The sequence below is a fragment of the Coloeus monedula genome, assembly GCF_965178545.1.
Source record: "Coloeus monedula genome assembly, chromosome: 8".
Classification (NCBI taxonomy): Eukaryota; Metazoa; Chordata; class Aves; order Passeriformes; family Corvidae; genus Coloeus; species Coloeus monedula.
This window is the reverse complement of record NC_138788.1, coordinates 17,102,524-17,130,398: the sequence shown is the minus strand read 5'-3', so window position 1 is coordinate 17,130,398 and position 27,875 is coordinate 17,102,524. Positions and strand designations below refer to the sequence as shown.

The window sequence follows — 27,875 nt, the reverse complement described above, 5'->3', positions numbered from 1 at the left end:
ATTTCTTGGGCTGAGCTGGTGGTTTACAACTCTGGATCTTGAAATTATACCACAATATACACCTGGAACCACCCCAATATTGTTTTCATTCTGCCTTGATTTCAGCTGCAATTTTAAGAGGCTTTTATTTAAGTAAGCACAGGCGCAGGACACAGGGGTCAGAGGTTAGGGCTTAATTGTCATCAATACAGAGCCTGCCCCTGTGCCCCTGCCAGGCCACCTCCATGGTGCTGCAGCTCTCACAGAGAGGGGAGCTAATGGTGGGTTTAGGAACATTGTCTCCTGAAGGGTGGAGAACCTGGAAGGAGATCGGGGGACCTGCCTCTCACAGGGTCTTCTCTCACAGTCTGAACTTCACAGCAAGGCAAAGCACTCAAAGTAGTTCAGGCACTTCTAGAAAGGGATTTTTTTTTGGTCCTGGGATTGGATATTTACTTTATTCTCTTTGGGTCAGTGTTTCTGACCTCTTGTTTCTTATTGTTGAGTTTTTTCCCATGTTGAAGAGGAAGCTTCTACTATACACCTGTAATGGTGGCAAGAGCCAGAAGCCCTGCTCTGCCCCTGTCCTAGCTTACCTGGCAGGCTGCAGCTCCAGATAGATTTATTGATCCCAGCTGCAAGTCATGGATGGCAGGGAAATCTATGGCCTGCCCTGGCTGGCTAAAATAGTCACACAATGGCCAACAGGCCTCAGCTGGGGTAACTTTAGGCTCAGTCAATCCCTCACGTTGTTCATTTTAAGTTCTGCCCTACAACTGCATATGTTTCCAGATGAACAACTCACTGGAAATTATGACCTGTCCTGATGGGCTCAATGCATGGAGATTTTCAACTATTGTGTTTCATATACCTCTTGTGCTTTAATATAGTGCTTGGCACGGCCTGAGTTACAGAGGCTTGAAGGGAGTGGTTAGTAAGGCAACTGAAAATACCACTCACAAAACAGCTTCAGCATGGTCTGCAATAAAAAAGAATCCCCAGGCAGACCAAAGTGGAAGAGACCCAAGTGCCAAGAGTGGTTCAGTCACCATGCTCACTGAAATCTAATCTCCTTGCTGTGGCAGGCAGTAAGAGGCCTGTGAAAACTATAACCTCACTGATTTTTTCCATCATTAGCTATGACCTTGCTTCTGACTGCTTACTCCAGTCTCAAAGGATGGGACCCTTTCTGGAGGGAAGACCTGTGTCTCTGTTCCCTGAGAGGAAATTAGTCTGTAGCATTGCTATGCTTTACTTAATATGTTTATGAAAGTGGAAACACCACCTGAATTCCTCTATAGACTCTGCAGGGAAATCATGTTTCCATATTGCACTATGAGAAATGCAGTGAAGGTGTGCTATGCTCAGTTAATATTTTTAATGTATGGAGGTAAAAGAAACTTCAGTTCAGAAGAAGTATATGCTTCCCTCTTTCTATTCAACATCCATGGTGCTATAAATACAAACTGCAGGGTACTTTCAGAACTGAGAGCCTTTAAGACTTCTCGAGGGAAAACATCACACCAAATTAATCTGCCGTCAAGTGGAAATTCTATATTGTTTGCATTTGCCAATGTTCTGTATGTGGCTATAATTGCACTGAAGCAAATATCTGCTTCGAGTTCTTCACAAGATTAAATGTGGCCAATTGGGCGTAAAAGAGTAATTGAAATGCAGAGCTGCTGCTTTGGATTTGTTAGAGGCATTGCTCATTTTTGCTCTGACATGACGACACTAGGTTCTGACTTTCCATTAAAACAGGGAAATTTGGGGAATGTGATTTTGAGCGTTGGGTTGCAAGCTAAGAGGAGGACATTTCTGTCTGGCACTGCGCTGCCCTGCAGTGTGCCAGCAGGCAGTGTGCCCTGGGCGTGCTCCTTGCTCCATGTGTGCAAGGGGACACCTTCCTTCCTCTGACCAGCAGAGAGGCTGTCAACAGCTGAGCCCCAGGGTACAGTGTCTGCTTGAGACCTCCAGAACTGGCTCCTGAGATTTCATGGTCCTTAAATTCTGAGTATTTGCCACAGATATGAAGTGAAAAGGACTTGCGAAGGTCCAGCAAGAGCCTCCACGGCTTGTAACAGAGGGAGTCCAAGGTCTGAATTGGATCCTGACTACTGTCACCATGTCAGACCAAAGGACCATGTCAGCTTGCAAAACCTGCAGTCTCACCCTAACGCAGCTGGATGTGAAATGTTAAAGATTTGCTTAAAAGCCTCATGCTTTCTTTTTATTTTTACTAGTTTAGTCATTTTCCCTCTTGCCAAATAAATGCAATTATAAGTATGTAAAAAGCATTTTTTCAAGTTGACTGTGCTGCCTTTTAATTCTGCATGAAAACCCAACTGCTCCTTATGCCCTGCCCAACAGGTAGTTAAATAAACAGGCCCAGGTGAGCAAAACTGCCAGTTTGAATCCTTTATTTCATTTTCTTTCCAGTTAGTGGGCTTATCCAAAAAATAAATGCCTACCAGCTCCTAACAGTTTGCTCATTCTCAGCCTTTCCCCAGACTTTCTCTGTGCAGCTACAGAGCAGTCCTGACAGCATCCTTGCACTCTTCAGTAAGGGCAGCATCTCTTGGGCTGGTGCCAGGAGACACACCTTCTTGGCACTAGCAGGCCTCTGCTCCTCTGCCTGTGCCGCTTCCTAACCGAAGGTCCAACTCCCAAAGCTGCTGGAGGAAGCCAGAGTTGGGGCAGATGCCTCTGTGGGAGCGCACGGTCTGAATTGCAGCGGCGAGGGACATACCTTCACAGATCATTAAGAAAGCGAGGACAAGAGTTGCAGACCGACTGATTCCCATTGCACAGTGAACCAGTACTTTGCCTGGAAAAAGGAGAGAGATTTGCAATTATGCCAGCAGGCCTCATGGTAGGAGTTATTGTGCGGGAGCAGAGATGGAAGCTGGTACTGGGGATGGGCAAGCAGGTGCCCCGCAGAGCAGCCCTGGTGCAGTTCCCCTGGTTGGGGAACATGGGGCTAGGAACAGAAAATTTAGTAATTGTGTTCCAGGATCCACGGTCGCTTGTTTGAGCTTAGCTGTCAGCCTGACAGCACACCCTTATCCCTCCTGCCCAGCCTGCCATCCGTTGTGTCCCTGCTTGCTCGTGTGTGGGTTTGGGAGTGATGTACTTGCTGGCAAAGTTTCAAGAGTTCACGCTTGAAGGCCATGCTGTGGGAAGCAGCCTTGGCAGGTTACTTAGTACCAGAGGGCTTGGAAACTTGGGATTTCAGAAGTGCAATGCTCAGGATTGCTCACTGCTGTTACAGGAACGCTCCTGGTTTTCCACAAGCTCTTTTTTCTTCTTTGCTTAGGGCAGAAATGCTTTCTGAGGGTGCTGACTGCTGCCCAGACTTTTTTGGAAGTGTGTGAAGAAAATGGGCATTATCATTAAGAACAGCTGTTTGTATATGGCATTTACACCAGATCACTTAAGCATTTTTATTTCTATAGCCCACCCTTTTTTATTTTATTTCTATAGCCTACCTATAGCCTACTAATCACTGTCCTTCCCTAATGTCTGTATTTTCCCTTGTTTATTAAGTGACCAGGACAATGACAATTTAAGAAATGTTCTTAGTTTTCCAGAGATTTCAGTGTGAGGTGTGCATCTTTATTAGGAGTCCATTAAGGGTAACATCATGAATCCTTCCCCTGTTCCTATAAGTGAGCCTCAGGGAACACCTTCCAGGGATCCAGCAGTGTAACTTCCTCCTTCCCTCTGCTCTTCTTTTAGTTTTCCTGCTGTGATCATGAACAGAAGCAGGCCAAGAAACTCAATTCTGTATTGCAATTGCCTCCCAGGTTTCTAACAAGTGACTTTGACCCATGTTGGAAGATGAATATTTTTTTAAATGGTCTTATTTGAAATTAAAGGAAATTTTTAATTTAAAGGGAAATTTTGCTCTCAGATGGAAAAATTCAGGTTTGTAGTCCTTTCCCTCTAGATGTAAACAAAGAGCTCATTCTGGAACCTGAAAATTTGCATCTTTTAAGTATTGTAAAATGCTTCAGCTTTCACAAAAGCAGTAAGATCAATGAGAATTTTTTAGTTGAGGGTGAAACTCAATTGTGGTATAATTGTTCTACTCAATTATAACAATGCATGAACATTTTCAAGCTCTCTTGTCCTTTGCTGCAGTCAAATCTATTTTTCTCACATAGACCATGGCCCAGCAACTCAGCATTATTAGAGTAACAAGTGATTAGATGCAGATATGAACTTCTGACCATCTAATGGACAGCTCTGTCTCCCATTAAGGCAGCTGAAGAAAATGTCTTTTTAGCATGAAAATTTCAGAACAGTTCTGCACTGGAAATCTTCACAAGTTTGAAACAAAATATTTTCTACCTTTTTTCTTTTTTTTTTTTTAGACTGTCACATTTGTGGTCTCTTGTTCATTCATTGTATAGCTGTACAAAATGCAATTTAGTGGAGTACAATTTATATCCAGAAAAGATGAAAAATCAGTGACGACAATCCCATGTTGCTTTTTTCCTTTGGAGATGCAATAAACTATCTCAGATGCTGCTTCTCTGCAAAATTTAAGGAGGGGTAGAAAGAATGGACAGCTTTTCAGTGCTAGTTCCTTGTTTTGTTTGTGCTTACAGCATCTTAATTTCTCTATTATTAGGGAGTGAGATAAAAATATCCTTGTTGGATGATGAGCCTAGATTCAGACAAAAACCTTAGACTGATTGCCCCCATCTCCCCGGGTGTTAATTCTGGGTACTTCGTGCAGAGCTTTTAATCTTAAATCCCATTTTGTTTATGACAGAGTATTTATTTAGCAACCATTCTAGTTCTGATAATGATGATGGCATAGCCACATGCTCAGAGAGCGTGAGCATGTGTTGTGAAAACCTGCTCTGGCCAGCAGGTTGAGAGAAGTGTTGAATTCCACAATGTATGTGACACAGCCACCTCTCATTATCCCGGCATGAGAAATCCGAGCACAGCCCTAAAGATAGACATGTCTTCAGTAGGAATAAAGGGACAAATATAGTCTCCAAGGAAGTGGCAAAAACAGCTCTGGTGACAGCAGACTTGGACCAGGCATCAAAACCTTTGAGGGAGGGAAGAGGTTTTCCAATGTAAAGCTAGTTTTGCAGAGTTTCTAGTTCTGTTTTATCATTCAGAAACAGTTTCATAGAATTTACTAAGATATTGATGCCCTTATTTGAGTTAAATTGCATCTATCTGTCAATTCCACTAACTTCATGAAAATTCTTGGAAGTTAAGTCCTGCTTTTTATGGGCATATGGAGAAATGTTTTGCACCCCTGCTAAAAGATAATGCTAATTTGAATTTCCATCAGACTTCTTTTTCAATGTACTGCACTTCCGTTAGCCTTCCCACCAACCTTGTAGGGTATGTATGCTGTATTATCTTCCCCTGAGGAGGCACTTGAGATCCAAACAACCCTGATCTGAGATTTTCAGAGCATAAAGGAATCAGGAGCACAATTTCACTTTGAAAAATACTGCAAATAGGGCTAGGCCAAAAGATTTTTGGAAAATCTTTGCTTCAGAATTTTGCAGGCCTAACTGCAATGTGGTGGCAGGGATGGGAAATCCAGACATTCACCCAAATGTGCACCCCAAATAACAGAAGCCAAGGAACAAAATGTTCTGAAAAAATTTCTTGGAATCAGAACCACTCTTTTTTGTTTGTTTTTTTTTCTTTGTCTGAAAACGTTTAACCTACCAGCACTCTACAACTAAAAGAAAAAGAATTTATGGTTTGAACTGCATCATAAGGGACAAAACCAAACAAGAAGAGAAAGAAATGCCCTTGATGTTAGATTTGATTTTGCATTGCTATATATTTTGAAATTAAATCTAAATTTTGGAAATGAAATCTAAACTGGATGGGGGACAGGAGACTTGATGTTCTGAATCTAAGTTTTGTAAAATTGTTTGAGTCCTTTTTTTCCCCCCCCACCTGTATGAAGACTTCTGCCTTGGAAAATGCTCTGCCTCACCAGCAGTCTCGAACTGAAGGCCAAGCTGAGCACAGGTACAGATGCTGCTGTTAAATACTGCCTGTTGTGCTTTTGTTGGAGGCACAGAAAGCAGAACAAATGCCAGGCTCCTTCTTGTACAGCCTTGCTCTCTTGTTTTGTGTCTGTGTCTGGGAGGAGATGGTGTCCAGAAAGAATACACTGTATTTTCTTCCCTGTTCCTCTGGCTTATCTGCACTTCAGAAGAGTTGTCCTGTATCAGCAAACAGCTTCAGAAGGTGTCTCGGTAAAAGCCTGGACAAGCCCCAACTATTGACCGTGGTCCTAATCTGCATGGCTCTCTAATCACTTGTTCCCATGAGGATGCAGGTATATTATCTCTTTTACAAGTGCAGTATGTATTCCACATTGTTAACCTCTGTGCATAGTGAAACAAAGGCTATGATAAATGCTGGTACACTGACAATAAAATTACTTGTTTGTTGCAGATAAATCAGTCATGTGAAATGATTTAATTAATGTAAAATTGCTCTAATGAAAGCAGATTTGAATTTACTGTGTGATTATTTTTAGCAAATAAATTGAATGTTAAACTTGAGTAAGGAAACAAAAGCTGTGTTGCTATTTGGTTCTGTTTACAAGGTCAGACCCTCGTCTCTTAGCAGTGGCTGCAAATGGGTGAAGTGACACTCTGAACCCCCGGTGACATCCTGCATGTGACCAGTGCCTGGAGCATGTCTGCTCCATGGGCTGACTGTGGTGGGCGATTCCAGCCATTCCATCCGCCCCTCATGGGACACAGCTGAGGCATCCCAGCACTCAGGCTCGGATTTGTAGGTGGCTGCTGGACCACAGCCACAGAGAGCAACGTTCACAGAGGCAGTTGTGTGTTCCCCTGTCATATGGGAGGTCAGGAGGTTATAACCAAATCTCTGTACCACAGAAAGCATGCCACGAGCTGCCATCTTCCAACTCTGCCTTCCCCACCCCCATTCAACATACAGTGCAAAGAGAAGCTGGACTGGCCCCACATTAGAGGACCATGTTGCAACCCTCTCAATGAGCATGAAACAGGATCCCTTAGGAATAATGGGATTAACTGAGGAGAAGTAGGGGCACTTAGCTTCTGGCATTATTAAATCTTGCAATCCTTATTTGAAATTTTGCACCACACATCTCGAGCTACTTTTTGCAGAGGCAGACAATAACTGTCATCTGTCTGGGATTTGTGCAGAACAATAACACTTGGTTTTTAACAGAGGATTATGGATATTCTATCCAGCTCATGCTTGCTGTAACTTTACTAACATCAAAGGGTTTGCACTAGGGATAAAGTTTGCACATTCAACTCTGTTGGCCAAATTCAAGTTGGGAAATTCAATGTTGTTGAACAAAATCAGTCATTAAAATGCATAATAACTTATTGTCCTTTTGCTAATCATCATTAAATGAGCTAAATGTCCTAAACTAGCCCTTGCTTTCTTGCAGGATGGATTCAATTTGGCTTAAGATGAGGCTCCAGATCTGTCACCCATAGTGAATGTCTTAGCTGCCCTCACTCCACTGGATCCAGCAGAAGTATTCTGCTCAGCGGGAGAGCTCAGCTGGGCTAATGGGCCCTAGGGGCTCTTTCCACGATTTTCTCATCTCCTGTTAGGTTTTAGCCAGGTGCAGAATCCACTGTCTGTTTCTTGATTAATCCAGTATCTGTTTTGTCATAGTTGAAAATAGCAAGAAGCCTACAGAGAGCTTTAAATAGTGGCATGTCTCTTCTTCCCACGCCTTCAGAGCAGGTAAGAGCTGTCATCTGCTGCAGAGTGGGAGGTCAGACTGATGTAATGCACCTACGATGGAGTCAAGCAAGAGGATCCTTTTCTCCAAAGTTAAGCAGGTTTCATAACTCCCACCAACAAGAAGGTGACAGGGGAGGGAGCCCAGCTTTTCATTTGCTCCGCTAAAGTGGAGGAAGGGAAATGGCTTTGAGAGAGTCTGTCATTTCAAGATGTTAAAGGGTGATTTTAACCTGCCTGTTTTAAACATGTTCAGAGGTCAATAAAAGGCCGAGCTCTTTACTTGGGAATCTTTCTCTCAGCACAGTGTTAGTTTAATAGTTTTCATGACATGCTTTCATCAAGTTCTCTTTCCCTCCCCCTTTTGTTAGACTTTACAAAACCCTGCTGATTTACTTTACATTTAGCTGCACTCCAGAGAAATGCAAATTGCACAGGTGGCCATGCAAAGGGTCAAAATTGATATTCAAGGTGTTGTCCTTCCAGCTTGAACATGAGGGAGAAGGCCAATACTTTCCCAACTCAATGTTTTCCCTTGTAGGGAAGGGGACAGATTGTGCATCTGCTTGCTCTTGTCTGAGCCTTCCCAAACAGCTCTGTTACATGGGCAAAGAAACAGCCAGGCTGTGCTGAAGGAAAGGCAGCCAAGGAAGTAGGGATCATAAAATAATGCTTACATGGCATGGCTGCAATAGTTGTGCATGTATTTCCTAATTTCTGCAACAAAAATAATGAAGGAAGTCAGGGTGCAATGCAGCCATTGACCACTATGACTGGAACAGCTCCCACCTAGGAGCAAGGAAGTGCCCACTCCTCTGCTTCCTTTTGCTCACACTCTGGCACCTGAGTTTTAAGAAACTGCCTTAAAAACAAACTCCTTACATCACCAAAGATAATATTCTGTTCAGCTAAGGTAGAAATTTGGAACAAATCTGTCTAGGCTGTTTTCTGGACTCATGGTAGAAGGCATCAGAATTTTTTTTCAAGCATGACAGAATAATAGTTCTTACCTACTTCTAATGAGTACTTGATTCATAGTTTTAAATATGTTTGTGCTTCATACAGTCTTAACTTTGACTTATCCTCTTAGGCAAAAAGGATAATATATTTCCATTAAAGAAAAAAAAAATGTTGAATTTGCTTGTAATAGTTAAGCAGTAGTCTTAAATGACTTCTCAACCAAACAGTAGTACCTTGTTACATCCTGTATTTAATATGGACAGGCCTCTTGTCACGTGGTGTATTTTTTTGTTGTTGTTCAACTTCACTGCTTATAATAAACACTATTTTTTTTTCTTCTAAATGATGTGAGTAAAAATTCCCTCCCTGTGTCATCCCTGCACAGCTCATGGGTATTTAGCTCCTAAATTTCTGTACCTCAGGAAATTATGCTTCCAGAACATCTTGTTTATATATTTTCTAAACTGTTGCACTTTTCTCAAAATGATGAATGTCAGCAACAGCTGGACAGCGTATGATTAAATTTCACCTTGTCTCCATTCCCAGAACCCTGCTTCCATATGGAGTTCAGTAAAGCAATATTAAAAGCATGGGAGTAGGGATAAATATGCCTTGAGCCGTAACTTGTTCTGCATTCATAACTTAGTCTTTTGGTATGCATTTTGCAAAGCACTAGTTTTGTTTGCTCTTGTGGCTTCCACAATTCATCTGTTGTTTTCTGTCTTTTGTCAATTGATTCGGAACTTTGCTTTTACACACATGTGAACAGATTTTGGATCTTACCTTTCTCTGGAGCACTGCCAATAATGACTTCAATTGCAAATAGCATATGCTGTAATAGAAATGGGTGAAAATCCAAATTCCCCAAATGCAGCCCTAAATTGCACAAAGGCAAGTATTTTCTAACAGGAGAGATCAAGCCCTCCTAAGAGCAGGAAACACAGAAGCACCTACCATGAAGGTACACTGCTTGCAGTTGCTGTGTCTCTCCTTCCTGGCTAATCTGGTATGGATCAGATCTACTAATGCATATAATTAAGCTGGGTAGTTAGTACTTTAGGACCCTGATCGAAATTAAAGCTCAGCATGATGCAAGCAAAACAGTCTGCTGAGTGTGTAACTGTTCTCTTAATAAATCACTTACTTTTGAGTAGTATCTATACAGTTCTGTGGCACAGTAATGACTTGCTTTTGTGAAGGCTTGCCCTTAGCAGTAATGATCCCCCATTAGCCCCAAGCCTCTGGTGTTGTACCTGGCATGTATTTAGTGAGTCTGAGGATTTTGTGGGCTGTCTTTCTATTTCAAAGTTATACTTTTTCTAGCAACAGCATGACATTATTCCTGGCTGGTGGTGTTGCTTAAGCTCCCTTCTACAGAACCGCTTTCTAGCAAGTTCTTCCCTATTCTGTGCTTGTAGGACTTGCACAGATTGTAGCATTATAGTTGAATCTTTTTAGTCAAATATGATGCTTGCACTTGTCTTTTATTTTAAATCCCATCACTAATTTGAAAAGATCAAATAATGTGCCTCCTCCCAGGTCAGTGTATCCCTGTAGGTCATAAAGGACACTTGCTATTTTGTCTTTCGCTGATGATTAACACTAAGCATGGGGAGAACCCTTTTAAAAGGCTGTTCAGTGCATCCTTCCCTGTTTCAGGGAAACAGGAGAACTCCCACTCACTGTAGGAGTTCAGGATGCTGCTTGGTTTGGGTATCTCCATTCTTACCATGTGCAGGTGGTTGGCTTATGTCAAATAATATTTGATAACTTGCCCTGCTTGTCTGCTATGCAGAAGATATACAACATGCACAGACGGTCTAGTTACCTCTTGGGGAATTCAATGCTGCTCTGATGTACTGAGCAACTGGATAGAAGTGAATGCTGAGATCAAAGTTTGGGTTGTCCTCTGCTTCTACTCCATAGTAATCCACAGGCAAGTCGTTGTAAAACTTGGGCCCAGTGTTGATGCGGAATCTCCCGGCAGCAGCATTCACAATGTGGGAGATGCCCATGCGGCTCAGCTGTGCCTTGTCACGAGCGACATACCTGGAAGAAAGATGGGGAATTATATTTGCTTGCTGCATTGCAATGCAGGGAAGAACACGCTGCTGATGGTGAGTTTGTTACAACTGCAGGAAGTGGTAGTGGCTATTTTTCTGACAGGTTGATCAGGTCTAAAGTGTCCATCAAAATGCTTTGAGACAGAAGTGACTTGTTAAGAAACTGACTCTTAGATTTCCCTCAGTTTTTTTCCAAACATATGTTTAGATGGTTCTCAACTGATAAAGGGTGGTGGTGGGAGATATTTCTGCACAAGCTAAGGGTTTTCTGATTTCAAGGGCTTTCTCACCAAGTTACCTCTGCTGAGCATTCATCAGTTCAGGGACTGATGCCATCTGGCAAAGTGAGGAGAAAATGAGCTTGATGCTGTTTTACCCAGCTCTGGCATGACTGCCTGAAGTAGCAATGCCACAGCTTCAGTGGGCTGCTGCAGTGTGTGACTCCTGCACTAATGCAGGAGTAGAAATCAGGATGGGGAATATTCTTCTTAAGTTAGTTAGGATACATTTTCTCTGGGCTATAGCATCCTATGCACAGTTCAGTCTTGTTCAACACTTAGACCTGTTGTGAGAGGTCCCCAGATTAGTGCCTAGCTCTCTTTTTTTAAATAAAGAGTGGAAGATTTGGGGGGAAGAGTTGCAATAACCTTCAGCCCTTCCTGTCTCTTACAGGTCTCCCACATAAAGGTTTGGCCAGACTTCATCCACATGCCCTGTGGGGTGCGTGCGTGTGCAGAGCAGGTGCCGCAGCTCCTCCAGGGATGGTGTCCCAGCGCTGCTCCCACTGCCAGGCATCCAGCTTGAGGCACTTCTTATCCCGGGCCGCCGTAACTCCTGGCTGCACAAGGAGTCCCAGGCCATCCTGAAAGGGGAGGGCAGACATTCACCACCAGCCAGAGGTATTTCTGACAGCCCCCTTTCTTCCTCTCACCTTCTCGAACAGTTGATTAAAACTTCATTATATTTTTAAAGATTATTTTCTTCATAGGAAATGGGGAAGTTCCTACTACTGTCTGGAATTCTAAACGCTATTATTAGCACAGTGAAAAAGCCCAGCCCTTGATATGCCAGCACAACTTCTGCTTTGACATGGAAAGAGGTAATGCTATGGAGAACATCTCATGTAAATATATCTACTCAAAGGGTGTAGAAACAAGGTATTAATTTGGTATGCTGAAGTTTTCCTTTAACCAGGTAACTTGGGCTTCTTTACATATACTTAATCTGATTTGTCTTCTAATTTCCTTAACAAACTGATCTCGACTGAGTAGAATAAGTCATTCACTTATTAGTCATTAGCTATTAACTGTCGACTTCAATGGGGAAAACTCTATAAGGAGTAGTTTGGTTCTTTCCAATGGTATTTACTGGCCATACTGGTTGTCCTCATGACAAATGCTCATGTTAGAAAAATCTGGATGAGTTACAGTGATTCCAGCTGTCACTCATATGAACATTAACTAATTTTTTTAACAAGTTCTTTAATTTGCATACCTCTCCTCTCTGTTCCCTTCACAAACTATCCCATTTCTAATCTTGAAGCAAGTACTTCAGTTACAAGAAACACTTTTTTTAGGCATCACTTTATCTCTGGAATTACTCTGTTTCCATACGGTACATTTCTTTTGAAATAGTGGCTTCTCTACAGCGTTAGCTGTAGATTTGAACTGTTGGGAGGATTTTTTCAGATGGGAATAGAAATTATATTTTTCCCAGAGTTCTGTTCTAAGAAAATATTCAACTTTTTTTTGGTATGTTCTAAAAATGAGCCAAACATCTGCATTACATAGATAGTAGGAAATCTGTCAACTCATGAGCATTAAAACAGAAGCACCTGTCTTGGACATGGTTGCAAGTTGTAGTCAGTGAGTCCAAGTCTTGCTCTGGCACTGCCTGAAGCACGTCTTCTACATAAATGATTTGAGGGCTGGTTTGGGGTAAAACAGTCCAGGACAGCAAACCTGAAATCTTGGATCTTTCTGCTGAACATATCTATTGTTAACAAATGGGTTTTTAAGTTCAAGCACCTTCATTGATGATTTCTTTTCAAACACCAGCTGTGGTGAAATGTTCTCCTCTTTTCCCATCCAGGTATCTTCTCTAAGTTCATATTTTGGTGTAATTTTTTTTTTTTTTGCACGCACAAAGACCAAGCAAGAGGATCTGAAGGCTAGCCTGCTTTGGGAGCTCATTGCACCTTCATATTAATACAGTGCTTTGCTGAAGGGCAAATGGAGCAACTAATTCCCTGAAATATCCACAGAAAATAAGGAGGGAAGTGTCAGAGTTAGGCTACAGAAGGTGGCCCCTAGAAGTCATCCTTCTGCCCTGCATGTGGGGTGATCTGCCCTGCCACCTAGTTGCCAGGAGGAGCCCTCTGTTATTTCAGTACACCTTCTTCTGCCACCTTCATGGCAGCTTTGGCCTCTTGGATACAGTAAGTTTTTACCAAGTGATGTTCCCAGAATGGTCTTGCATTGTTACGAGAGCATTACAAAGGTCTCCACTGTGGAATGTGCTTCCCTCCCAAATGTGCTTATCTCCTCCAGTGTCAGCTTTTACTGTGAAAACAAAAGCAGATGTTCTTGTCCATTTTGGATGGCTTTATGCAAGTGGAGGCATGGAGGAATTCCCTACTGGAACAGGCATCTCCCATTGATTTTGATCGCAGCTTTGACACTGGCCACCCCAGTGTCCCCTGTGCCAGCTCTGCCTGTCTCCTGCTGGTGATTTTGGACACTTCTCTCATCCCACACAGGAGGTCTGCGGCAGAAATGGGACTTGGATTTCCTGTGCCCTGACCACAGGGCCATCTGCCAATTCATTAAGTACTTTCAAGAATAACAGCCTCCTCCAATCCTTCCCACCTCATAATATCTGCAGCAAATGTTCCCCTTTTTTGATGTACCTAATTCCTTGCAGCATGGCTAATGACCACTCTAGGGCACTTCTCACTCCTTGTAAAGTCACTTTAAACTGTTTTGGTTTTTTCTTACTCAGTAGTGCCTGTTATCCTTTTCTCTAACCCTGTCCACAGTATAAATACTTTGATTTTCCTATTACCTCAGAGGACTGAAGGCTGCTGTCAGCCTTGCTTTCCTAAGCCTCACAGGAGCTGGGCAGATAACTGTGACGTATAGTGCACCTAAGGAAAAGTGCTCCTTCAAAGACTGTTTTGTCTTGTTTTGATGAAATTGTTTCTAGAAGGGAACATAACTGCATAGGCTGGGCAAAAGGAGGCTACATGTTGTATGTATCCACAGCTTTCAATTGAAAGCTGTGGAATAATGGTCTTTGTAAGATGGGACTGCTTCAGAATTTTCCTACGATGACTTTCAGCTTGTGCTCACATGGATATTGTATTATAGCTAAGGAATTTACTCCTGTTGAAACACAGATGTGAACTGCTGATGGTGTGTACAAAACTCATTTCATCTTCCTCCTGGTCACATTTTTTTAACAGGAGAATAGCACAGTTTGTGTAAACACTATGTCCAATAAAATGGAAGGACTGGAGTTCAAATTTCAAATGTGAAAAAACTGCAACTAACAGGCTGGGAATGATTCAAAAGCAAAGACGCCTCAGTAGGACTATTCAACTAATATGCTGAATAATGAATGCACTGAAAAAAAATAGCTTTCCATAGAAAATTTACAAACAGAAAAACAAGATAATTTTTTTCTGAATAAATGACTACTCAGTTTTGGCAGCAGTCTAACATCTTAACTCACTAAATTTATACATGCAAGTGTCATTACTGAAATGCACATGTTTAAAGAGAACAATGCTACGATTAAAATTTTGTGTAATGTTTCATAAGGAACATGGATAGATTAAAAAAATTTTAGTATGAAAGGAAAATTATTATATGTAATAATGTGATGGCTGTTAATTTAAAAATATGTTTTTAATGACTCAGCTCAATTCCTCTACACTGACTCTTTGTAGTGGATCTGTTTCTGAGATGTGTGTTGTATGAACGAGCAATACAATTTTAAAATGCTGGTTTCTGAATGTCGATGACATGAAACATTCCTGATCTTTGCCCTGCTGGAGATGTATTATGGTAATTATTCAATCACTTAGGAGAAGTTTTACCATTATATTTATATTAATTTTGAATTGGTTTGTACTGCAACTGTAATTGTATCTGAACTATGCAATAGAATTTCCTTAATTACAGGTAGCAGGAGGATTGCAATCAAAGAGGCCTTTGCAAGCACATCATTCTGATGATGCAGTGACCCAGAGTATGACACAAGCTGTTTGTGCCTCCATCCCTGCCTGCACCTGTAGCCACCCCCCTGGACTGATGTGTGTTGGTGGCTTTGCTGCAGTTGGGCTATGAGAGCAGCCAGGTCAATGGTTCCTTATGTATCAACTATCCCAGGAAGAAAGGAAAGTGGTCCTGTGAGAGGTCTCAGATATCATCTCCTTCCTGACTGTTTAGGATTCCCATCTGCCCAGCAGTGAATGCCCCTATGGACTGCATATACTGTGGATTCTTTGGTTGGGATTCAGTTAATTCAGTGACTAAAGCTTTATCTGTAACATAATCAGTGCTATTCAGTACAGTGCCGAGGAGAAGGCCTTTAGAGACAGGTGTTCCTTTACAGGTGTCTCAGTCCTTGGAAACATATGCCACCTTTTATCCAATTTCTCCAATTCCACAATATTTAACTAAACAACAAAAGGAAAAGTCGGTGTAATTTGACAATTTGACTTTACATTGATCCGAGATCAACTTCAGAGGATGGTATGAAGGCTGAGATGAAGCAACAGAAAATCCTGCAGCATGATGCTGTGGTAAATCAGGAGAAAAAGAACAACTCTTGTGTCTAGGATATTTAGTAGAAAGCCTTTACAACCTCTGCTTTAACTTGCATTTTCCAATGCCAGGATAAAGGAGGGATCTGCATATAATATGTCAATGCTCTCATTTCAATCAAGTGTCAAATATACTAATCATCCCAGGGCCTATATTGGCTTTTTTGTATGGGTAGAACATAGCCATTTTCTTACGATGTAAGTAAAGATATTTCTGAGTCTTTAAATCCTGAAAACAAATTAGCCTCCATCCTGTGTTTTCTCAAGCTGCTATGTGCTATAACCTTGCCATCCCAGTGAAGATATGAGTCTGACTATACTTCACATAGACTGATTTGTGGTGGTAAAAGACTAGGCTGAAGCCTGCGGTTTGGCCAAATAGGTCATGTCAAGTTCATGCCTATCAGGTATTCAAAAGCCATAAACATTTCTCAGCAAGCCTATCCCCTGGAAAGGTTCCTCCAAGACAACATATGTTTGAGAGAGGGTTTTGTGTTGCTACATTGCCACACAAATGACAAGTATTACTGTCATCATTCTTCCTTCCTTAGCGTTTAACCCAATAGTCTCGCTGGAGTCGTAATTTATCAATTGCTAGAAGCACTACGAGATATAGATGGTATGAATCAAACACAGCAATGGCTGAGGTAGGGCTGGCTGGACTTGAAAGCTGATAGAGGAAGTGTCTAGGGAGGCACAAGGTATTTGAGAAGCCAACTGTTTGTAAGAAAATCTCTCCAGCAGCTGGAGGATGTAATCTGAACAGCACTTCCAAATTTAGTAGAGGCTTCCAGACCCACAACTGTAACCCAGCTATACGTTTAGGGCAAGGCACCCACTTGGTGGGACTTGGCAAGATCTATTAGGTGGACTTGCTCTCCACAGACCACGCAAGGCATGTGTTGAGGAGCAGACTAATCTCTGTACTGAACAGCCTTGAGCAGCACAAAAAAGGCAAAAACATCTGATTTTTCTTCCTCTCAGTATTGCATTGGCAAACATTTTCTGTCCTAACTTTAGAGGAACTGTGATGCTTCCCCTCCGTCCAAGTAAAATTTCTCTGTGTGCCATCCAGGCAAATCAACAGCTACATTTTTGGTGCAATGCACTCTTCAAACGTAAAAAGAAATTAATCGACCCATCCTGGTTCTCAAATATGCTGAATTTACCACAGTTTCCACTGATGTTATGGATTTCCAAGCCTCAGAAGCCTCAAAAATGTGTAATTTTTTCATAGCAAGTCAGTGGGCCAGGCTGCAGTTCTCAGACCTGATGGTCTTGACTGTTTCAGGATGTACATTAGCACGCAGGCCCCAAGGCAGGGTGGCCTCTGAGTTTTTTTCTGTGACTGTAGTATAAAAAATTCTCTTGTCATCAGCTGGTTAGTACATTTGTATTTACCAGCCATGTGTGCAGTTCCTGACAGTGGCTAGACAGACTCAGCCATCCTTTGATGTGCAGCCATGTTGTACCAAGTGTGCAAAACTCGGCCACCTGCTGATTTTGCTAACTCTTCTGGGTCTTGAATGTATGTTTATTTTATTCTTTAGCCATGGGAAACCAACTCTGTAGAGTTATTGCCCACACAGAAGCTTTGAGTGGATAAGAGAAGTGAAAAATATGAGCAGCAAAATTAATTTTCCCTGACCCATCCCTTCCTTACAAAATGAAAAATCATGGGTTGCTGTACCTAGTGGCATATTTGTAATGTAAGTGTGATCCTAACCATGTTTATGAGTCAGGAGAGAGTCGTGGACAGAATCTGTACCAGGTAGAGGAATGCACATGGAGTATGCTTTACAGAAACCATGGCTGATAGGTAGCACCACCAGAAGGATTGTAGAGATGAGAGTTTATCCACCCCAAGCTCTTCTGTGGCTTCTTCACCACTGAAGCTTGGGTATATTTTGTTTCTGAACTGGACTTTTTATTTACTAGTTACAAATTTTACATGCCCTTTTAATAGTGTGCATTGTAACTATTTAAAGCTGAGCATTAAACAGGCCCAGACACTGTTAACAATCTGGAGGTTACGATATATTTTTTTGTGTAACTGCTTGTTATAGCATCAACTACTAAGAATTTATTACTGGTGCATTTTAGGTAGTGCTTTACAGTCATTTAATTACAGCCATCCAGCAATCATTACATAAATATGCATTGAGAGCAAGAACCCCAATATAAGTTGACCCAAAAGGCTTTTACCTGCCAAGACCAGAGTCTGGGCCCTCAGGTGGCAATGATGTCATTGCATATGCAGGGAACACTGAGTTTAAGGCTGTGCAGGGAGCTGCCTTCCTCCCAGCACTAGGTGTTCATGAAATCATCAGCTGGAGCAAGAGCACTGTAGAGCTCTAAGGACCTGAACTTGGCTCTTGGCAAGCAAGTAAAGCAAAGTCGGTTCCCTTCCAGCCCTAGTCTCTGCAAAGATGTGGCTTTTGGCTGTGAGCATGGAAGTTCAGCTGCAAAACTAGGCCCTCTGCAGCCCATTGGTACCTCTGCTCTTACCTGCCAAGTGCCTCCTTACATCCATTAACCCAACCTGATCTGGCAGACCACCAGACACACTTCATATGACCCAAAGACAGTAGCTGGTCCAAAACGCATCTACCACATCTCCATGCTATTTGTGACTGCAGCACCATGTCCATATTTGACAATCTCTCTAGCTCCTGGCCAAGCTACTGCCCCTACATCAAATATCACTGCTGGTGTCCTCCCCTGCAATCAACTTCAGCCATTAGACTTCACTGTCAGTTCTGACAGACTCTTAACTCCTTCCTCCATTCAGTACTGACATTTTTCACTACTTCTTGAGAAAGTAAAAATCCCAATCTATAGTATTATAGCACTAAACAGTTCTTAGACATGCTATGAAATACTCTTGATATCACTATGCTTGCACTTGAAGACAAGCTCACCTAAAATTTAGTTGTTCTGTGTTAAGGCTGGCTCTTCTTCTGGGCTCAAGAATTGTTACATCACTGTATCTCTCTTGCCTCCAGCAATAACATGTTGGGGGTGAAAACTGGTATTCTCTGAATTGGTAAGCTCCGTTTTTCCTCCTAGAAGCACCCTCAGAAGCTTACTGAAAAATTGAAGGATGAAACATTTCTGAAAGACAGGCTGGCAAGTTGATGCAGGTTGCTCTAAATCAGGAGCAACATGTGCCGCTTTGATTTCCTCTTGGAGCTGCCAGTCAGAACCAGCTGGGTTGTCTGGCTGACACTGGTTTTTTGGTACAACTACTCCAAAGCCCTCACTCTCCCTGAACAACACAAATCCTAGTTGCTTTTTCATGGCTTATAGCAATGCTTTACCAATATCTGCAGCCTGCAGTTGCAGGGAGCGTGTGTTGCTCTCGTTACTGGATGCTGTTAGTACAGCATGACCCTGGGGAGAGGTACAAGCTGGGATTTATTCACAGATGGCCTGAAATGTGCTGAGTCTGTTCTCTGATGCAGACCTGGTGGCCTGGAGGCTCACCTTTGTGGTGATGCACTTCAGCCTCACACTCTTACTGTGTGGGAGATAGAGCCTGCTCACGCTGTAGCACCGACACATTCTCTGCTCCATCTCCAAGGCCGTTTGGGGTGAAACTGTGACTGCCACGCAGCTGAAGTCCTACACTCTTTTGTATACAGTCTGCTATGTAAGGGGTGTTGATTTGGACCGCACACATCCAACCAAATACAAGAAAGCTAGGTGGGTTGCTGGGTGTGCTGCATCGAGCTTGCTCAAAGAAGGACAAAGTGTCACTTGGGGGTTGTTTCCAGTCTCTCAGCATGGTTTTATTCTGCAGATTTACTCCACGTCGCATATTCTTAAACTAGCCTCATCAAATTTTCCCAGGTCACCTCCTAAATGATCCAAAGTCATGTTTCTTTCTTGCTTTGGAAAGGTTTAGAGACCAAGGATTTCCTGTGCTGTGCCTTGCACAAAACCCCAGTTGCAATGCAGTCCCTTGGATCAGCTTCCTGTGGCCCAAGAGAGTTTAGGAGCCCACATCTGAAGGTGAATGAGGCTGCTGTTAACAATAACTAATACAGCAGTGTCCTCCAGCCCAGAACTGAAAACATCAGGCTTCAGAATTCAAAGAATTTCATTACAAATGAATGGTTTCTGCCCCAAGGATCTAACCAAAAGGATGGCACAATGCAAAGCCCTTCTCCCCTGTGACTAGCTCTGGTATGTTCTTCTATCTTAAAAACAATATATTGCCGCTTTTTCTTTTTTTTTCTTGTGTCTCTTCTGTTGGAGGACATTAGAGGTTTCACTGCTCTTTGTTCTTGTCCTGTGGTCTCTACCAGCACCACAAAGACAGCTCAGCTACCCAATTTACCCGAGACAACAGACACATAGCCCCGACACTGGCATAGCAGGAGGCTTGAGTAACCTGCTAGGAAGTAAGATGGGAAACAGTAGGAGGTAGGCAGCCAAGATTCCCTGGTGTTTCTTGGGCACTGGAAAGCCTTTCATAGTTTTTATTACAGTGATCCTGTGAGGAACAGTGCTGTTCCCACCACACAGGTGGAGATGGTAAAGTTAAGCTTGATGATTTTTCTACACCTCTCCACAAGTCTGAGCTGGGAGGCAGTCCAGGGGCAGAGTGCTGCCAAACACTGGTAGCAATAGCTGGACCTGAATAAAGAGTTGCCCTCAGGTTTAATGTGGGTCAAAAGCTTTTACTCACCTCTAGCAAGTGAAAGGCAGCTTACAATAGGAGGTGAGTAACCATCAAGGTTGGACTTCCACACTGGTGGGCAAGGTTTTTTAGGAATGCTTTGGCAGATGCTGGCTTCAATGCCCAAAAGAAAATTCAGAACACATAAAATCAAAACAAGGACAAGAAACCCTTTTATCACTGTTCTCCTGATACCTCTCTTTCTGAGCTTGCGAAGTCCTGTTTTTACAGTTATTTAAAAAAATAATAGTATGATCTCTTATTAAATGCAGTGACATTATGGCTTTAAACCAACTGTGCTGTCTAATTGTCTCTTTATCTTTCTCACATCCCAGCCTATCTGATCTAAGCCTTGCTAGCAATTTGATAGCCATGGCAGGACGTGGAGAGGTCTGGAAGGTTAGTTCCAGTAGCCTGTATTTTGCACCAGTGACTTCTGGCAGAAAGATAAACCACAGAGCTGATTGCAAGTTCCTGTGGCCCAGGTTTCTGGCTACAAAACTGGGAAGGATAAACACCTTCTTAAGCAATGCAAGATAGAAATAGAACAATAGAAAGGAATGGAAATCCTCTCATAATGTAATGGCTAGAAGCAATCCAGCTGTTTTGTTTTATTCCCACCATGAGAACTATGGTCAGTCCTAGTGCAAGCTTGGCCACCTGTCAGATCAAGTTTGTGAGCTAAGGCTTATGGGAATTTGACACGCTCTTGTCTTGGAGCATGCTGGTATGATCAATGCAGAATCCTCCTACAGCAGTGACACAATGTGTATGCTACCCATGCTGTTCCAGGTGCCCCTCATAAATCATTAAAATACCGGCTAGTTCTAATCAGATCCTTTGAGTTATAACGTAATATACTATTTGAGAACTAAAACCAGTAAATCAAGTTAGAGGTCAGAGTCAGACTGAACACAGCTGAGGCTTGCTTGCTGATATGTGTATAGTCTAAGAGATGCAACGGAAGGAGATGAAATCCCAAGTCAGCTAAGCAAATTGCTTTCTTCTCACTGTAAAGTCTTGCTACTAAGTCTGTGGAAGAGAAAAAAATAGGAATTCATCATACTCTGTAGCAGAGCTGATTTGAGGTCTAGAATTTCCCAGCAATTGTGTTAGCTCTTGGGATTATAGGTATTTCTGATCATTTGTCCTCCAGGCTAACTCTTAACCATCTTTCTAAAACAAACTAGCAGCTAAAAATTTGTGCCCTCAAATGTCATAGATCACCCACTACAAAAACAGAACATATTTTCTCCTATAGCATAGAAAACAGGTAACTTCTAATACAAAAAAAAAAAAAAATCATATCCCATTAGAAGGCAGCCGTTGTGTTTGCATTCTTCAGTCTTACCTGGGACACAACAGGCACCTTTGTGAAGGGGAGGCTGCAGTGCCCAAGTGCTGGGAACCCAGAAGTTTGCGTGCTGGGGTGCTACTGCGTAAACCCAAATAATCAATGTTTTCTACATGGAAAAGGTTGAGGGCCATCTGAATTTTTCAAGTGTTATCTGATTCTGAGGACAACACAGTATAGGGTATGGCCAAGCTCCATGACCAACAAGGAGTTTGGCCACCATAAATGGTATCTGTCAAAGAATAATACTGAAAGCTAACTTCCCCATTTATGCTGTATTTGCATGGACATTTTGTTTCTTACATTATACTTAAAAGAGTAATTGTTTCTTCCCTTATGGCAAACAGTCTGGGGCAGAGGATCCTGCAGGCTCAGTACTGCTGAGTACTTTCTCATATTTACTTTGTACTTTCTCCCTTAAACCTCTCTGTCCTAAACTGGACAGAGTGTTTTTAAAGCCCATAAAGCAGAGTAACTTGGCACCTGAGTTATACCTATGGAGCCATATTTCTGTAGTGGTCTGCAGGGAAGGCTCTCAGAGTCCCCAGTTACGGTAGCCTCCCTTCAGTCAAAAACATCACCAGAACAGGACTTCGCTCTAATCCTGTGAAAGCCTGTTATTCTGGGCACAGGCTTAGCTTTTGGGAGGTGCGAGTTGTATGAACTCTTGGGGTTCATGCTGGCAACTCTTGAACTGAAACATCTGGTGATGCAAAAAGTCACCATAAACCAGTGAATGAAGTCTCTATGAGTCACTGGCAGTAAATAAAAGAACTATCAAAACCAAGGCAGTAAATAATGGGTGGTGAACAGAGTGACGCTTGGCCTATTTGAAAGATGCACCAACACCTCCAAAGTGGGTGCATGTATGGAGCAAGATGGATTAATATCATGTTTTATTTCTAATTAGACCTCAAGCAAGTTTGAATTTCTCTTAAACCTGGTGGCGAAATAGTTGAAACATAGAAAGAGAAACAATGATCAGCTTCATCAGAGGTGCAGCACAGCTTGGTGCAGCAACTTAATGAAGATTTGTTGGTCAACAACAATCTCCCAACCCACTTAACATGCTCTCCATTTAATTTGCTCTGCTATTGTAGCAAATGTGAAGCCCCAAAGTCAGACTCAGCTTTTGTGGCTCTTGTAGCCTCTGCAGTGTCAGCAGGAAGCACAAACCAAAGAGTTAGAGCCTAGACTCGAGCAATGTATATTTCTCTTAATGAAACCCAAACCCAGGTGACGTTTTTGGGAGAGCGGAAACAGGAAATGTAGTCCCTTTGGGAGGCAGGGGCTGTTCACAACACTCAGAAACTTGGCCCACATTTCTGGTCTCCTCCCTTTCTACTCCACAAAGGGCTTGTAGCACTTTTAGACAAACTTGGATCCATTGTATGTTGTGAGAGAACCTGCTGGGAAATTAGGGGACTCCTGCACTCCAGAGAGAGGAAATGTGTGTTTCTGCTTTGTGTTTTTAGGAAAGTAGGAAGATTCAAAATAAAACACAACAGATGGGAATCTCACAGAGACAGACACTGGGAAATGTTTAGACAAGCTTTGTTCCAGTTCTTGAGCTTAGAATTTAGCCATGAAACTGCAGAGAGACTTCAGAAAGACAATGAAATGCATTTTGGCTTCGAATACAGTTGCTCCAGATTCCAACAAGAGTTGTGCACGTGAATCTGAAGGCAGAATATAGCCAGCAGTATGGGGAATAGATGTAATATGAGAAACTCTCATGCTATATTATTATAGTCTGAATTGTTTCCATCATTTTGGGTTAAGTAATTCCCCACTATCCATCTCTAAAGCGCAAACAGTGCAGCCTTGATGTGCCCCAGGGAAAGGAAGCAAACCAGCCTTTGAATCTTTACCCAACCTTACTGCTCATATTTTGCTTTCAGTGAGTAAGTGTTCAAATCCTTTAATACTTCATTCCCATAAAAATATATTTACCAGGGGTTTTTGTGGCAGCAGTGAGGCTGTGTTTATTATTTTAGGAACACCACACGACTGGCTTTAGAGAAAAGACAAGGCAGGAGCATGGAGTGCTGCAAATCTATCAGAGAACAGCATGTTTTCCACCTGTTGAGGCAGCAACCACAATAACAGATGCACATAATAATTACCTGTACCTCAAAGGCAGCACCAAGTCCTGCACCTTCTGCTCCCCACCTAGCAGACAGCTTGGTAACAGAATTACAAAAGAGAAGCATTGAGACAGAGTAGGTAGTACTTTGTGAAGAACGAAAAAGCAGCTCTTATTAAAAGAAAAACTGGAAGGTGGAAGATGAGAAGGAAAGATCTGACATGCCACGATGCTAAAAGAGTGGAGCTAAGGGACTCCAGGAGTCTACGTTTTTTTTAGAGTGGCAGTCAGGTTTTTACTAATACCCTTTCCAAAGATGCTTTCATTTGTATTCTGAACATTAGAGATAATTTCTACTGATAAATAGGTGCTCCACGTAGCTACTGGAGCCCATTCCTTCCCAGAGATGGATGGTTCTGCAGTGGCAAGAGGGGCACACAGGGTAAGAGCCTCATCTTAAGTGACACCATGAATGATCACAACTTTGTACCAGTACCCTGTTGCTATTCCTCTCTCTGCTGCCTGGCACTGGGATTGTGCTGGAGCTACACACACTCTTTTGTTTCCAAGTGCCTCAGAACACCTGGTGTAAGAAGGGCAGGGGACAGTATGGGGAGCAGGGATGCATGGCAGGCAAGACGTTTTTGGTTTTTCCTGCTTAAGTGCTGAGGCTTGTAAGGCTTGTCTCTTTTTCCTCTTCCTCTGACTACCCAAAGTGGTAACATTTGGCTGGGTGAGGATTTGACCTCTGGACTGATTTGTACCACCGTAGTTCCTTGTTGCACAAAGGAACAGATCCTTCCTAGAAAGGATTTGTAGGGGAAATGATCTCAGGCCCCATTTAATCTTGACAGAAGAAGATGATGAGAAGACTGTGTGCTGAGCTGGAGTTTTCCTTTGAATTCCTATGGTGTTAAAGGCAGCACTATAAATAGACACACTATCCTTTTTACCCTGGTACAATTCTGTCTCCAGCTCCCCATACAGACAGCAAGACTGCTGGTAGGTATTTAGCAGGAATTAATTTAACCCAGTCTTCTCCTTCTGTACTCTTTTACTCCAAGCATCACAATGGCTTCCACAGCCATACAAGCATATTTCCTCAATAAAAATGTTCTGAGGAAGAATGCTGATATTAAAAATCCCATTTCTGTCTGAAAAGTCTATTCTAGTTATAAATAATCCATAAATGCCCCAAACTATAAAGAGTTAGTTTAAAAAAAAAAAAAGAAAGAAAGAAACCCTGCACCTCCCCGCCCCCCTTACTCTCCTCTCAAACTTCTTACTCTTTCATTTTGTTTCTCCCAGGTTTTGTTTGTGAACTGCACACCATTTTATTCATAGTCTGTTTCACATTTTCTCCAGTGTAACTGGCTGGACAGTCTCTCCCTTCCCGGGATCGACTTGTGAACATCAGCTGAGAGGAAGGAAACCCACATCCAGTGTTTCATAGCTATTATCTTAAAGATAGAGCTGTAAGAAATTTAAATACAAGCCAGATTGGTATTTAAATAAAATGGGTTTGTTTTTTTAAGCATCTTTTTTAGCAGGAGATCCTCAGTCTGTAAGTCCAGCTGGAAAGCAAACTCGAATTTCACAAATATTGGAGTTCCTGAGCATAAAGGCCCAGCCGCTGCTCTGGCCGGGCCCTGCCGGGGGCTCGCTGCTGGCGGAGCTGGCTGTGGGGGGCTTACATTGCTCGGTGCAGGTGCTGACTTCACTGGGGGTTGGTTTGTAAACAAGCTTAAAAGTACTTGCCTGGTAGTCGAAGCTCCCGCGCTGCGGTGTCTTGGATTACCTTTGTTTGAATAATACCACTCACTTTCCTCCTAATGTGCCAGCTGCACAACAAATTTCTAGCTTCTCCGGGTGTTCAGTTTATTCAAAGTCTATTTTTAATTCTGTTAATTATAACCCGTACTCCTCTACCCTCTTTGGACCTGCAGCCGGAGCCGGGGCAGGCAGCTGGCGAGGCTGAGCTGTGGAAGAGGCCGGTGCTCAGGCGGTGCCAGCGGCTGTGACCGGCCGGGGCCGCGGGCGGTGCCGGGACACGGAGCCTGAGGGCTGCCCCGACAGCCGGGGGTACCACTCCTGCTCCGTGCGGGGCAGCTGCGCCTCAGCCCAGCTGTGAGGCGTGAGGGGCTGGCTGAGCTTAGCCCTGGCCCGCCCGTGTGGGGGGCAGCCGGGTCCGTCCCTGCTGTGCCCCAGCCTGCCAGACGGCGCGGGCCGCCCGCGGCGGGACAGGACGAGCGCGCTACCGAGCATCGGCTGCCGCGGTTTCCCCAGGGTTTGACCCGAATTCGGAGCAAAGCGGCCAAGGAGGGTCCGAGGCCCGGGTCCGGGTGGCAGCGCCCGCCACTCGGCGCGGCCCCGCCGGGACCCTCCCGCAGCCTCCCGACCGGCCGGGGGCGCCGCCCGCGCCGGGCCGCCCGCGCCACCTGGCGGCCGCAGCCGGAGCCGCGGGCGGGGGCCGGGCGGAGGGCAGCGCCCGGGACGGGACGGGATGCGGGACGGGATGCGGGACGGGATGCGGGACGGGATGCGGGACGGGATGCGAGGTGGGATGCGGGACGGGATGCGGGACGGGATGCGGGACGGGATGCGGGGTGCGCTTTTGGGAGAAAAGCCGCGCGCGAGACATCGCAACATGAGTAGTTGAATTCTTTGTGTTACTCTGCTGTGCTTACAGTATTTTTACCATCAGAGTAAGCTGCAGATTCCCAGTTGTACCAATAAGTATTTTAAAAGCGCGGTAAGTTTGTATCCTGTGAAATGCGTTTAATGTGCGCATGCTGTAATACCCCCAGCAACAGCATCCTCAGCTCTGCCCTTTGCTCCAGCCCGAAAATGGCTGGTTGGCCTCGTTCCTGCTTCCTAGAGGGGGAAGAATAAGAAAATGTGGTTCTTGTGCTTGAGGCTGGTGGCATCGCTATAGACAGATCCACTGGGGGTTTTTCCCTGACTTGCTCTGTAAGTTTAAATCACTTTGTTAGATTTAATTGGTGACAGAAACCTGCATTATAAATTTTGATTTAGGTCTGAAGCATACTTATAATTTGGCTATTCCTACTTGCTTAAGTTTTTTTGCCTTTGCAAAGCAGCCCCAGAGATCATGAGGAGGTTTTTATGCAGGGAGCTAAAGCAAAGAAGTGTTCCAGCACTTCTCTACTGCTGCTCAGGGCTGTCCAATCCACAGGGTTAGTCCAAAGTAAAACCCCCTGAGACGCCCTTGGTATGACCTTGGCATGAGGTCCTCGGTGCCAAATACTCTGCTCTGTGCTCTGCCTCCTATACTCTGGCCCACAGAGCAGATGTAGGTATCACCTAAAAGCATTATAAAAGGTGCTGAGTTATCTGTCCTGAAGGCAGAAATTAACCTTGTAGACAATACTGGAAATGGCAAGGAATGTTTTCCCTTGTTGCTGAGCTGGTTTTGAGTAGCCAGCTCACATGGTGGGGAGTATTCATGCCTCTGCATTCCTGAGTTTGGTACTAGGAATACAAACTGCTATCCCCAGCTGGCTTTGGAGCTGGCTTTGTGCTGCAAATGCTTGTCCGCTGGGAACCAAAAGCCAGATGTGCTTCACATAGTTTCCAGGCAGCACTGATCCATCAGATGACAGTAGCTATTGAGTGCTCGTATGGTGGCCCAGAGACACAAAGATGAAAGCCTGATGCCTGTCAACACCTCCCTTGCCATTCCTGTGTGTCTTCAGTTTTCACTTGAGTCCACCTCACAAAAGCAAATGCCACAGAATATGATGTTGTAATGTTAATAACCTTTTATTTTTAAGAAAGAAAATACTAAGTTTTATGATTTTGAACTGTCAGACAAATTTGGGATGCATTGAACTTTGTCGTCAAATATTTTCCTGCACCAGCCTCAGCTGGGAACCCACCTTCTTCTTTAGAAGCATTTTCTGCAGCATTTTCTCCATTATTTTTACTATGGAAGATGAACAATATTGGAATGCCCTCACACAGAAATGTACTTCCATGGAGGAAAAAGGCTCTGATGAACAGCCAAAAGGAAAACACTGTAGAGATACCTGGAATAATTTCTTAGAGTGGCTTGTGTTTCCCAGCTTCTCTGCCTTTAAAGAGCCTCTTACCCCAACTCAGGAGCTCCACCAATTGTAAAAGCAAGAACTAACCAGTGCCAGATT

General features: G+C 43.4%; 1 protein-coding gene across 1 annotated transcript; it reads right to left on the bottom strand.

Annotated features, from left to right (window-relative positions):
• Positions 1–2,382: 2,382 nt before the first annotated feature.
• LOC309575520 (dual specificity protein phosphatase 13B-like) lies at positions 2,383–25,992 on the bottom strand. The gene is made up of 4 exons (XM_082286001.1): positions 25,468–25,992; positions 11,428–11,619; positions 10,523–10,743; positions 2,383–2,806 (listed from the first exon to the last, which is right to left on the bottom strand). Exons 2-4 carry the CDS (start codon positions 11,616–11,618, stop codon positions 2,592–2,594), a joined length of 627 nt encoding a protein of 208 aa, XP_082142127.1. The 5' UTR covers position 11,619; positions 25,468–25,992; the 3' UTR covers positions 2,383–2,591.
• Positions 25,993–27,875: the final 1,883 nt, after the last annotated feature.